Consider the following 12,951-nt stretch of genomic DNA (forward strand, 5'->3'; position numbering starts at 1 on the left):
GGGGACTCTGTCCCTTCCCTGGGGACTCTGTCCCTGCCCTGGGGACTCTGTCCCTTCCCTGCCCTGGGGACTCTGTCCCTTCCCTGCCCTGGGGACTGTCCCTGCCCTGGGGACTGTCCCTGCCCTGGGGACTGTCCCTTCCCTGCCCTGGGGACTCTGTCCCTGCCCTGGGGACTGTCCCTGCCCTGGGGACTCTGTCCCTGCCCTGGGGACTCTGTCCCTGCCCAGGGGGGACTCTCTCCCTGCCCTGGGGACTCTGTCCCTTCCCTGCCCAGGGGACTCTGTCCCTGCCCAGGGGGGACTCTCTCCCTGCCCTGGGGACTCTGTCCCTTCCCTGCCCAGGGGACTCTGTCCCTGCCCAGGGGGGACTCTGTCCCTGCCCTGGGGACTCTGTCCCTTCCCTGCCCAGGGGACTCTGTCCCTGCCCAGGGGACTCTGTCCCTGCCCTGGGGACTCTGTCCCTTCCCTGCCCTGGGGACTCTGTCCCTTCCCTGCCCTGGGGACTCTGTCCCTGCCCTGGGGACTGTCCCTGCCCAGGGGACTCTGTCCCTTCCCTGCCCTGGGGACTCTGTCCCTGCCCAGGGGGGACTCTCTCCCTGCCCTGGGGACTCTGTCCCTGCCCTGCCCAGGGGACCAGGGGATGGCTCTAAGCAGGGAAACAGCAGCCAATGCAGGTTGTTTATTTTTTAACATGGCATCCACACCGTGGGGATAACAGGATGTTCAGGGATCTCGGGGCTCTGCCAGCTCAGTTCCCAGCAGTTTTTCTGGCTGTTTCCTCTCTCGGTGGCCATCAGACACCCCTTCCCCTGGCTGTGCTCCACTGACTCGATCCAGCTCTGCTCGGCGGGGCTGGAGCAAGCTTTGGGTGGGTTTTTATTTTTTTTTTTTTATTTTTTTTTTTCTGAAGCCCGTGTTTTTTCTCCGCCCAGCTGGCGTCAGGAGCCGAGGATGCAGCGACAAGTGCTCCCGACTAGGGGAGGGCTGGCAGGAGGATTTCCCTTCGGGTTTGCAGCATCCCCGTGGCTGCTGTGGAGAGGCTTTGTGCTGGAGCGTGGGGAGCAGAGCTCGCAGGTCACCGGTAATGCCTGTCCCCCTCCTCGGGCTCGGCTGTTCGGTGACAGGCTGTAAAGTCATGGCAGGGAGGTGCTGCTGCCAGCCGAGGGTGCCTCCTGCTCTGCAAAACAGGGAGGGAGCAGAACTGCCGGACTCTGAATAGCCTTGGGAAGAGCCAGCGGGGATCCTCTCCGCGCTGTAAGGACAGAGCCTTTGGAAATTCATCCGAGCAGCCGATTTATTGGGGTTTCTGGGATCAAACCCCATCCTCTCCCTCACCTGAGGGCCACCACAGCCACGCTGGGCCATCTGCTCCAGAGGGGCAGCTCCTGCACCTGCCCACTGCCGCTCGCCAGAGCTCTGCCAGTGCTGCCGAGGGATCCTCTACCAGCACTTCTCATTTTTCCTTTTTCATTTTTCATTTTTCCTTTTTCATTTTTCCTGCTTCACTCAGCCCTGCAGCATCACACCAAACACACGTGCAGCAGCCACCAGCAGCTGCCCTGAGCTGTGAGCTGCCCTCAGGACCCAGAGCCCTGCACACCTGGGGGCTCATTGCACAATGCCCTGGATTGTCCAAGTGACCGGTGGCTGAGCTCCTCCTGCCCCGGGCCAGGGGGCACAGAGGGGCTGTAGCATGCCCCAGCGTGCACAGGGGCTCGGGGACGTGAGCCATGGCCTCCTTTGGGAAGCTGACGGAATATTTCAGCCTGAGGAAGTCGAGGCCGGAGCTGCGCTCCAGGCGCTGGGGCCGGAGGAGCGGGAGCTGCTGCTGTAGTGTCACCGAGTGCAGGTATGGGCTGGGCAGTGCCCCCACTGCCCCGGTGCCTGGGGGCTCTGGGATGGCATGTGGTGCTTTGCTGTCTGTTTGTACCTTTCTGTTTTTATTTGGGGCTGGGAAGGGGTTGGAGCAAGACAAGAGGTCTGGAAGTGTTGCCCAGTTCCTCTCTGGGGTTCCCACATTGCTGTGGCAGGCTCTGGGATCTGGGATCTGTCTCCCTGTTGAGGGCATGTCCCAGGTGTTGGTGGCACATCTGGGGTGTCTGCTGGGTGACACGTGTACCTGTACCTGCCTGGGGCTCTGTGCTGGGACACTGCACTGTCCCCTTGTCACAGCAGTGGGGTCTGTGGGGCTCTGTGCTGGGACACTGCACTGTCCCCTCACCAGAGCAGTGGGGTCTGTGGGGCTCTGTGCTGGGACACTGCACTGTCCCCTTGTCACAGGAGTGGGGTGTGCCTGGGGCTCTGTGCTGGGACACTGCACTGTCCCCCCATCAGAGGAGTGGGGTGTGCCTGGGGCTCTGTGCTGGGACACCGCACTGTCCCCTTGTCACAGGAGTGGGGTCTGCAAAGGGCTCTGTGCTGGGACACTGCACTGTCCCCCCATCAGAGCAGTGGGGTCTGCAAAGGGCTCTGTGCTGGGACACTGCACTGTCCCCCCATCAGAGGAGTGGGGTGTGCCTGGGGCTCTGTGCTGGGACACTGCACTGTCCCCTCACCAGAGCAGTGGGGTCTGTGGGGCTCTGTGCTGGGACACTGCACTGTCCCCTCACCAGAACAGTGAGATCCTCTGCCCCAGGATTGCCTTTCCCTCCACCTGCCCCATGCAAAGGGCTCTGCAGGGCAGCGAGAAGTGGTTCCTCAGGTGGAGTGGAGTCTGTGTGTGTGATGGAGCCTCCTGTCACCTTTGTCCTGCCTGGGCAGAGGAGAGGGGAGCTGCTCTGGGCAGACAGACACGAGGTTCATTGGCAGCTTGTGTGGGGTGTGGATTGATAAGGGGATCACAGTGGGGATGGGGAGGGTGGTGACATTTGGGCTGGCTGGAAATCCTCTAGGAGTGTGTGAGTGCTCAGAGTTGCGTTGGGGGGGTTGAACACATCCTTGTTTTCCATGTCAGCACAGTTACTGCAATTAAGAAAATTGCTCCGTGCCTGGGTGGCTTCTCCTTGGCTGTTCTGCGTAGCCTGTAGGACGGGGCTGGCACTCGGTGCTGCTCTGGGCTCGTCCCCATCTGTGTGGGCTCAGCCCGGGCAGTGTGTCCCCAGACCTCCTGCAGACCCCTCCCTGCTGCCGTGGGGTGTAGGGACACACAGGGCAAAAAACAACACCGAGGTGTCCACTGAGCTCCCTCCCTGGCTGCTGAGCACTTTGTACTCTGTGAAGGTAATTAAAATACCTACAGATTCAAATTAAATTGGAGCCCGTGGTGCTGCTGAGACAGTGAGGTGAGCACAGCTCAGTCTCCCCTCTTCCTTCAGTGCCTGAAGAGGAGTCACCTCTTCTCCCCATCACTCGTTTCTCCAGAAACATTCCTGGCAGAGCCAGGGGCTTTGTTCTGCTCCTTTTTGGTGCTGTGGACAGAAACCCTGGTTCCTGCCCTCATGTTTTTGCTGTCCTGGTTTGCTGTGTGCAGCCAAGCAAGTGCCAGTGCCTGGCCCAAGGGGAAGGATGAGGTGCCACCCCCATGCACAGGGTGATGTTGGGGTGAGTTGGGTGGTTTGGGGTTGGCCCTTGGGGTTTGGGGTGAGTTGGGTGGTTTGGGGTTGGCCCTTGGGGTTTGGGGTGAGTTGGGTGGTTTTCTCAGTGGTGGGAGGTGTCGTGGTGCCTTCCCAGCTCTGGGGTGTGAACCACACACCAGCCACACAAAAGCGGCATTTCATGGTGTGTAGTTCACGTACCAAATTTTCCAGGGGATGCTGGTTATGGGTGTGGGGCTCTGAGCTCTGCTGGAAGGCAGGGAGTGGAGCGGGATGAGCTTTAAGGTCCCTCCAACCCAAACCAGTCTGTGTCTGAGCTGTCCTCTCATGCAGGACTGTGGCTCACTGTGCATCAGACGTGGCCACTGCCTGTCAGGGCTCAGCTCCCTGTGGGGCTGGGGGACTCCTTTCCCCCAGCAGAGATCCTGTGTGTGCCCTGGTGCTCTGGTGTGGCCAAGCTCCAGCTGCATGGAGCTGTGCTCTGCCTGCTGCACCCCCTGGGCCATGCAAGTGCTCCAGGGCAGCTCCTCTGGGCTGGATCCCAGTGTGAGGACAGATCCCTGGTGTCCCTGAGCCCCACAGTGACAGGGCTGGGGGGTTCCTGGTGTCCCTGAGCCCCGCAGTGACAGGGCTGGGGGGTTCCTGGGGTCCCTGAGCCCCGCAGTGACAGGGCTGGGGGGTTCCTGGTGTCCCTGAGCCCCACAGTGACAGGGCTGGGGGTACCTGTGGACACTGAGCCCATTCCTTTGATTGCTGCGTTGATTATAAAAGTAAAACTAAGTGTTGATTGAAGTGTGGGATGCTTGAAATCACTGTCACTTCTTACCCCACCTGCCTGAGCTCCTGCCTGTCCCCCCCTCTGCCTCCCCCTGCAGTGTCTGCACCTTGAGAAGCCCCAGGAAACCTCCAAGGCTGAGATCCAAAATCCACCACAAAGCAGCTGCTGCACTGCCTGGCCCTGCCCTTGCTCTGGATGGTGCTTCCTCCAGCTCTGATCATCAGCTGCTTTTACTTCCTTTCTTCACTCCATTGTGGGCAAGTGAAGCGTGGAGATCAGATCCTCAGCTCCCACATTCCCACATGCATGGAGGTACCAGGGATCTGCCCCCCAGGCTCAGCGGGGTGATGTCTAACAGTGCTCAGCACAGCCCTCAGCACAGCCCTGCCCTGATCTTGCTCAGGGCACCCAGGCTCCCACCACGCCTCCCAAAGCTGCACAATCCCCTGGGACCACAGGGAACAGACGTAGGCAGGTTCTCGATTCAGGAGCACGCACTGACTGGAGTTATTAAATTCTAAATATAGTGGTCCCACGCATTCTCACAGGAGCCACCAGAAATCAGCAGGTGTGCAGTTACCGTTTTAAATAATATTCCTGCATTTTTAAACTACGCCTCCGGATAAAGCGCAACACGAGTGAGCTGGGATGAGTAAGTCTGCCGGGCTGGAGAATTTGTGGGCTCAGACTTGTGTGCAGCAGTGGAACCCAGCAGGAGAACATCCCACTGGAGATGCTTTTGGGCAAAGGTGCTGCTTGCAGGGGCTGTTGAGGCTCTGCCCTCCTGCTCTGCCCCCAGCAGTGACACAGAGTGTGTCCTGATTTGTTCCTGTGGCTTGTGTCAGCTGGGGGCTCCTCCAGCCCGAGGCCTATGCTGCCTCCTGTCATTAAATCAATCACCTGGACAGTTGGAGGCCCCAGGAGTGACAAGGTGGGGCTCAGAGTGTCCCCTGTGAGCTGTGCTGGGACAGGCACTGGCACTGTGAGTGAACACCCCAGCCAGGCCCAGCCCAGCGGAGCAGCTGATTGACTTGCAGCATTTTTTTTTTTCCAGTCTAACAGAGGCAGTGATGGATGAATGAGAAACTCCAGCTGACAGGATCAGGATCAGGAGTGCCTTGTGAGGGATGAGAGCCCAGGGCTGTGAGGGTGAAGGTGCCTGTGGGAGAGGCACAGGAGGGGCTGGGGGGGCTCCCTGAGGGTCTGTGCAGAACTGGGTGCAGGTGGTGCCTGTGGGAGAGGCACAGGAGGGGCTGGGGGCGCTCCCTGAGGTCTGGGGGGTTGTTCTTTCTGTTATCTCACATTGCCAGCCTGGAGGTTCTTGTGCCCAGCTCTGTGTGTTGTCTGGAGGGGAACAGAGGATCCACTCTGGGATGGAGGAGAAATGGAAGGGAAAGGCAAGTTATACTAAATAACTTCTTTTAGTGAGCTGTTTGTGAACTGAGAGGTCTGGACAACTGATTTTGGGTTCCTGCAGCTTGTGCAAAGTGGGATCAGAACATCAGAACATCACTGCAGTGTTGTTGTGCTGGCCCTGGGCTGGGGCCCTGCAGTGATTCTGGGATCCCATGCAGGAGTCAATGGGGGTGTGGAGAATTTCCCAAGGACACCCCTGGAGCTGCTCTCAGTCTGGGTGCAATGCAGGAAAGCAGAACTGCCTGGGAATGCAAGTTCCATCACCAGAGATGTGACCTGCAACAGCAACTAATTCATTAAAAAAAATAAAATTTTAATCCCAACTGAAAGTCGTTAAAAATCCCAAGCCCTGTCCAGGGGTGGCTTTTGAGAGAGATTTTCTCCTCTAGGCAGAGACTTTGTGGACTGATTCAGTGGCTTTCACTGTTGTCCCAGGACTGTTCTGAGGTAAATCTGTTCCCTGCCTTCAGGAAGTTGGTGCCTGTTTCCCCTTTGGCCTCTCCCCTTCCCTGTGGTCCCCAAAGCCCCACATTTTACCCACAGAGGGGCTTTGATCAGCTCCTCAAGAAATCACTGCCTGGTTGTGGAAGAGAAGATAATTCAGGCTGGGGGAATAGAGGGGGAGGTTTGTGCCTGGTTTGGATCCTGGGGGACACCTTTAGCCCTGGAGGGAGCAGAGCTGACAGCCCCAAAACCTTGGGGGTGAAGGGCCTGTGTCCTCAGTGGGATCCAGGAGAGGAGCTTTGTTCTGGCCTGGGGTGACCTGTGATGAAAACCCAGCTTGGGGAAGGGGCAGGAGAGGAGTTTGGCTGTGCTGGACCTGCAGGGTGGCACCTTTAGGGCTCTGCTGCCTTTTTTTTCTCTCTCAATACCCGAGTTGCAAATCGCTGTTAATTAACAATGAATTAGATTACGTAAGAATTAAATTACATAAAAATTCCAGCTTTCTGGGCCTGTTTTTGCCTTTGTCATTAGATAATCTCCAGCTGAAGGAGGGATGCTCGGGCTGATGCTCTACCTTTGCACTCCTGGGGGTCACAGGTGGGTCCAGGTGTTCCTGTTGCTCCCAGGGTCAAATTCTGTCCCAAATCTTGTGGGAAGGTGGATCAAGGAGCTGTTTTTTGCCATGGGGAGCTGTTTATTCCACTCCTTTAGGGATCTTTTCCACACTGATACCCTGATCCGTGTCCTGGCTGTGCAGTGTGACGGGCTTTGAGCTGAGGAGGGGCAGTGGGGAATGTTTTCCTGGCAGGATTGTGCTTAGTTGGGTTTTTTTTTTTGGTGCTTTTTAAAAATATCTCCTCAGCTCTGACAGCACGTCTGTGCTCAAGATGGGGGACAGGAGGAACTGGCAAGTTTTGGGGCTGGGAAATTGCACTGAGGCAACAACAGCTCCTGTGTTAGGAGCATAAAACATGAGACAGGTAAAGGTGTCGCAGGTAAAGATGCCCAAAGGGGAGACTCTGAGGGCTTGACTGACTTTCCCTACTTAGTTTTTGGCCCATTTTGAACAAAACCTTTCTGTTACATCCATATGGAGAGGCATCTGCATTTTAAAGGAGAGAATAGCAAGGCCGTGCTGTGGGTTCAGTGGAAAGGGAGTTTCCGTTCAGCATTACTCAGTGAGGTGTTTGTGACACTTGTACTCCAAACTCCTCACACCTCCCTTGCCTGCTGAGGTGCCATCAGGGAAATGTGTGTGTGGATTCCTGGTTTTTGCTGCAGCAGATCATTGTTATCTATGGACAAATTGATGCTCATTGCCACTGCATGAAATGGCCAGTGCTGGAAATCCTAAATCCAGTGTCAGTGACTCAGCCCCTGCCCTGCTATGCTCTGCAGAGGTGCTGAGCATCCCCTGATCCTCCTCACAGAACTGAGCTGAGCTCAGCCCTGCTGCAGCTTGGCTGGGCGAGGACCAGGGACCTCGTTCAGCTGGAGGTTGGGGGTGTGGTGACAGGTTTTGGGGTGCCTGAGGCTGCCCAGCTCTGTGTGGGGCTCTCTCCAAGGGCAGCCTGGGTCCTCTTGGGGGAGGCTGTTTGGGATGATGCTCCAGACTGAAGCCCCTCTGCCTTTGGACAGGCTGAGAGCTGGAGAAGGCTCTGAGGAGACCTTGGAGACCCTTCCAGTGCCTAAAGGGGGATTATAAACAGGGAGATTGATTTTTTTAACATGTGTGGACAGTGACAGGACAAGGGGAAATGGTTTTCAACTACAAGAGGGGAGATTTAGGTTAGATTTTGGGCAGGAATTGTTCCCTGTGAGGGTGGGCAGGCCCTGGCACAGGGTGCCCAGAGAAGCTGTGGCTGCCCCTGGACCCCTGGAAGTGCCCAAGGCCAGGCTGGATGGGGCTTGGAGCAGCCTGGGATGGTGGAAGGTGTCCCTGCCCATGGCAGGGGTGCAATGAGATGATCTTTAAGGTCTTTTCCAACCCAAACCATTCCATGGCTCTGTGCTGTTCCATGCCCTGTGTGGTTGTGGCAGCCACAGAGATGCCCCATGTCCCTCAGTGCTGGTGTCTGAGCCTCCCTGGGCTGTGTCCCCAGTGTCTCCTGGCAGTGACAGATGTGAATGGCTGTGAGCAGAGTCCCACTGCCATGGCAGGAAATGATGTTTGGCTTTTGTTGCTTGATTGACCTGCCTGGGTTTTGTATCCCCCTTTTGGCTTTGTTCTCCCTGCTGTGCCTGGGATGTGTCAGGAAGGGGTTTGGGGAGCAGCACAGAGCAGAGATCTGTCTCCCCATCAAACCTGTCCTTGCAAGGGACATCTCCACCAAACCATGACTTTTCCTGGCTCTCTGTGGTTTCTGGGTGCACTCCCAGCCCCAGCCCCATTGATGTCTCAGCAGCAGAGATCTGTGGGCTGTGTGTGTCCCCTCCTGTGCTGTGGGATGCAGGGGGAGGTGATGGGGGCACAGCCAGGGATGCTGTGGGCCTCTGTCCCTTCCTGCTGCCATGGCTGTGTGGAGAGGGATGTTTAAGGTCTGTCCCATTAAAGTGTGGCCTGGGAGCTGGTGGGGAAAAAACCTCCAGGATGTGACAGACTCAAAAAACACATCTGTGCTCTCAGGGTCATCATTTTGGGCTTTGGGGCCATGTTTTAGCTCAAGCCAAGGCTTGCACCCTGTGTTCTCCATTCCTGCCTGGTTTCCAGTTTCCTCTGAAAGCCAGTCTCTGGGACAGGAGATGAGCTTGGGAACTGCCTCATTTCTACACGAGCCAAAGCTCATTTTTTTTGCCTGGATCAGGCAGCAAAAAAGATGAATGGGCTTCCTTTATTTTGGAGTGGTGGTTGGATGGGGCAGTGGGAGGAAGGGAATGAAACTGGTATTAAAGGGAATCAGAGGCAGAGCGTGACTGCAGGAGCAGCTCCTCCAGCAGAAAGCCTCGGCCTCTGACTCACACTTTGCTCGAAAGGCTGTTGGATCCCTCAGTCCCACTGCTGTGGCACTGAGTCACAGCTGGGAGGGGGAGCAGGGAGGAAACACAAGCACCAACAATCCACAGCAGGAGAGAAGGGAGGAAGTGATTCCAGACAGGTGTGGGAACATCAGCAGCTTCTCAGGGAAGTGCTGGCTGGCAGGGAAAATTCTGAATGGGGTTATTCCTGGGTGTAGGGCAGTCCCTGGGGAGTGGGGGGGGCATTGGGCAGCCCCTGGGATGTTTGGGGACACCTGTGAGCCCCCAGGTGCAAGGGGACACTGCTGGACCCAGGTCCTGGCCTGGGTGGCTTTGTCACCCTGCTCCAAGTGGGACTGGGGGGCACTGCCAGGCACAGGGCAGCTGTGGGGTGCTGCCTGCCCCAAAACACCTGAGAAATGTCCCACTGCATCCCCATCACCTGTGGGTGAAGGGAGGGGCCTTGGTGTCCTTGTGTCACCTTGGGGACAATGGAAGGGTGGAAGTGTCAGAGCTGTGAGTGCCCTGGGGCGGTGGCAGAGCCCAGGAGAAGGGAGGAGATGCCACTGGGGTTTGGAGGCACAGAATATCCTCTCTCCACTCCCTGTGCAGGGCCCAGCACCCTCCTGCAGGGAAATTTGGGTTATGTCCTGCAAAGAGCCCCCTGGTGAGGGAAGAGCCCTCCTAGGAGGAGAGAAAATTCCCTCAGGGAGAGCACCCAGCTGATGCTCTCCTGCACAAGGTGGACTGAGCCAGCTGGGGAGGAAGGGAGAGGGGTTATATCAACAAAAGTGATTTTTCTCTAGACCCAGGAAGAAGCATTTCAAAGAGGAAAGGAAAAAAAGGACACCACTGTTGGGAATATTTCAAATGTGAAAACTAGAATACTTACTTTAATAATTAAAACATTATTTTCCCCACAAAAATTCTGTAATTTTTTTTTTCATGTAGGAATAGTTGGCAATTATACAAATTAATGCAATATTTTTTTTTATTTTTTAGAATGCATTTTTGAATTTTTCCATGGAAAAAATGCAGAGGGGAATCAGCAGCTCCTTTTTTTCCTGGCTGTGGCAGCCCCTGGGTGCTGGTGCTGCTGCCTGGAGCATCCCTGTGCTCCCCCAGCTGTTTGGAAACCACTGGAGCTGGAATTTGTTCCTCTTGGCTGCTTGGATGCTCTGGGCCCTCTGCTGCCTGCCCTGTGTGCAGGATTTGTGTGGTTTTCTCTGGTTCATCCATGCTTTGGCTGCAAATCCATGTTTGTAGAAAAATCAGAAAGCTCCAGCACATTTTAATGTTGATTTAAAGAACAAATAAATAAAATTTATCACAGAATCCCAGGATGGTTTGGGCTGGGACAGAGATTTCAGCTCACCTCGTTCCAAACCCTGTGGGCAGGGATTTGGAACTTCCACTGTCCCATCCAAGCTGCCCCTGGACACTCCAGGGATGGGGCAGGCACAAGTCCTTCACTGGGAGGGTGGGAAGCTCTTCCAGCTGAGGATTTTAAGGGGAATTTTCCTGCAGCAGGGATGTGTTTCCCCTGGCAGAACCTGCCTCTGCCTCCCTGAGCTGCAGCTGCGCACAGGAGGGGCACAGTCCCATCCCTGGAAAGCTTTGAACAAAATGTGTGGATGTGGCATTTGAGGACAAGGGAAATGGTGCTGCTGGTTTGGTTGTTGGGGTTTATAATTTTAGAGGTCTTTTGCAGCCTTGATGACTCTGTGATTCTCCAGAGAGCTGAAGCTGTGCCAGGGTTTTTGTTGGAAATAGGAATTTTTTGGGCTCTGTTCATTGCAGCCCATGGGCAGCCCCAGCCCAGCCCTGTGGGTCAGTTCCAGCTGTGCAGGGGGACCCTGGAGGGACCTGATTGTGCCCTGGGGAATTCTGTCCTGGTGCTGCTGCCCAGGCTGAGCTTCCTCTGCCCTGTTTGCTCCTGTTCCTCCCCTCCCAGCACAGACAAAATCCATTTTCCTGGCCAGGGCTCTGCTCCCAGCTCCCCTCGCCCCCATTACTCCCACACTGAAAATCCTCTTTTAAAGGAATTTTACTGTGCTACACAGGGAGCATAACGATTTTTATCTGTTCAATGAGCTTGTCTCTCTGACCATGCTGGGGGTGACCTGCCTCTTGTGCTTCAGAGCAAAGTGAAAAACAGCCCCAGGCTCTGCCTGAAAGGTTTAAAACAACATTCCTGTGATCGATTATAAATCTGCTTTTTGACCAAAACATAGATGAATAATTATTTTTGCCAGGGATTAATAGTCAGAGACGAACCAGCTTGGCCCCTGTTTACCTCCAGTGCTGGAAAACTTGGTCATGCTGCAGAAATTACAGGATTTCAGGCAAACCAAGCAGCTCCAGCAGCTATCTGGAGAGTCTTTCTGCGCTGGAGCACATCAGATTGAGGCCTGAAGCATCTCCCCTGTGGTTGTCAGGAGCAGCAATATCCTTTCTATCCTTCCCAGGATGAGCTCAGCAGCTTTTTTGTCTCCTCTGGCGAGTGACTTGGATTTTGAATTAAAAGGGGAGAGCAGTCCTGTGTCCTGAGATTGGGAGCAGGACCAGGAGCTGGGGGGGTTGTGGTGCAGCAGCCTCTGGGATCCTGTTTGGGATTGCAGGGTTTGGCTGTGATGCTGAACCCCTTCTCATCCTCCCCAAAAGGGGTTTCTGAATGCAAAAGAGGCAGTTGGGTTATTTATCTTGTAAATCAGCCAACCTTTGAACGTGGGGGCCGGATGTTTGTCATCCCTCACTTGTGCTTTGTTGGGAAAGATGGGACAGGAAGGACTTGTGGATATGACTGCATGGTAAGAAATGCTGCAGTTGTAAAACCTGAGTGAAATAGGAATGAAAGCCAGTTTGGAGATGTGAGCATGGCAGGCAGGAAGACGGGGATGAGCTGAAGGCAGAAAAACAAAAAAACACAAAAATGTTGCCTTTCCACCTTGGCAAAGGCATCCGGGAAGAAGGGCATAAGAAAGGAGTCTATAGAGTTTGGAATATAAAATGACATGGTAATGTAGTAGTTCTTATAGGCTTCATGCAAAGTCTGTAGGTTTTGTATCTCGCATGGGTTGGTCACTGTAAATTAGAATATTCAACACAAAAAGAGATAGAATGGATTAGAACCAGGTGATTGCTCTTTTCTCTTGGCTCTCTTACCCTCTTCTTCTCTTACCTCTCTCCCCCCATCTCTTCTCTTCGCTCTTACCTCTCTCCTCTCTCTCACCTCTCTTGCTCCTGTTTTCTCCCCACGTTTTTCCCCTGCTCCTGCCCCGTTTTTACCCCTGAGCTCTCTTCTCTCTCTCTCTCCCCATTCTCTCTTTAGGGCTTTGCTCCAGCCCAGGCTGGTGGCTGAAGGCAAAGCCCTCTTTACCCACCACCCTTGGAATAATAAACCCCCGTGTCTCTAGAACATCTCAGCTCTGCAGAGTTCCTTGTCCCTGCCACCCACAGAAAACTTCTACAAACAGTCCCCACACTGGTCCTTGGGGATGCTGGTCACACTCTGGAGCTGCCAGGAGGTTCATCTGCTCCATTCTTGTGCTGGGCTTCATCTCACCTCTGTCTGCCGCATTTATCAGAGAGAGCTCCGTGAGCAGGATAAATGTTTGTGTTGTTCCATCAATGCTCCTGCTTCTTTCCCCGGCCCCGGGGAATTTTATGTCTTTGGACTTTTTGTTGTGCAGGTGCAGCTCCAGCAGGTCTGAGCTGTGCCAGAGCCTTCCCAAAGACCTCATCCTTGCTGAGCCCCTGGTAAGGGGTTGTGGTCAGGGCAGAAGGGCAGGGAGCGCACATGTCGTGGTTTGAAAGCAAAATGAG

General features: G+C 55.1%; 1 protein-coding gene across 1 annotated transcript in view; it reads left to right on the forward strand.

The window, feature by feature from the left end:
* Positions 1 to 1,730: 1,730 nt before the first annotated feature.
* Positions 1,731 to 12,951, forward strand: part of LOC310915650 (ankyrin repeat and fibronectin type-III domain-containing protein 1-like) — a gene marked incomplete at its 5' end in the record, with an annotated part of 162,026 nt that continues 150,805 nt past the window's right edge. The window contains one exon of the mRNA XM_083872708.1: positions 1,731 to 1,849. Coding sequence (XP_083728834.1) covers positions 1,731 to 1,849 — 119 coding nt within the window. The remainder of the gene's footprint in view (positions 1,850 to 12,951) is intronic.

Source organism: Zosterops lateralis (assembly GCF_965231275.1).
Source record: "Zosterops lateralis genome assembly, chromosome: 15".
Taxonomy (NCBI): domain Eukaryota; kingdom Metazoa; phylum Chordata; class Aves; order Passeriformes; family Zosteropidae; genus Zosterops; species Zosterops lateralis.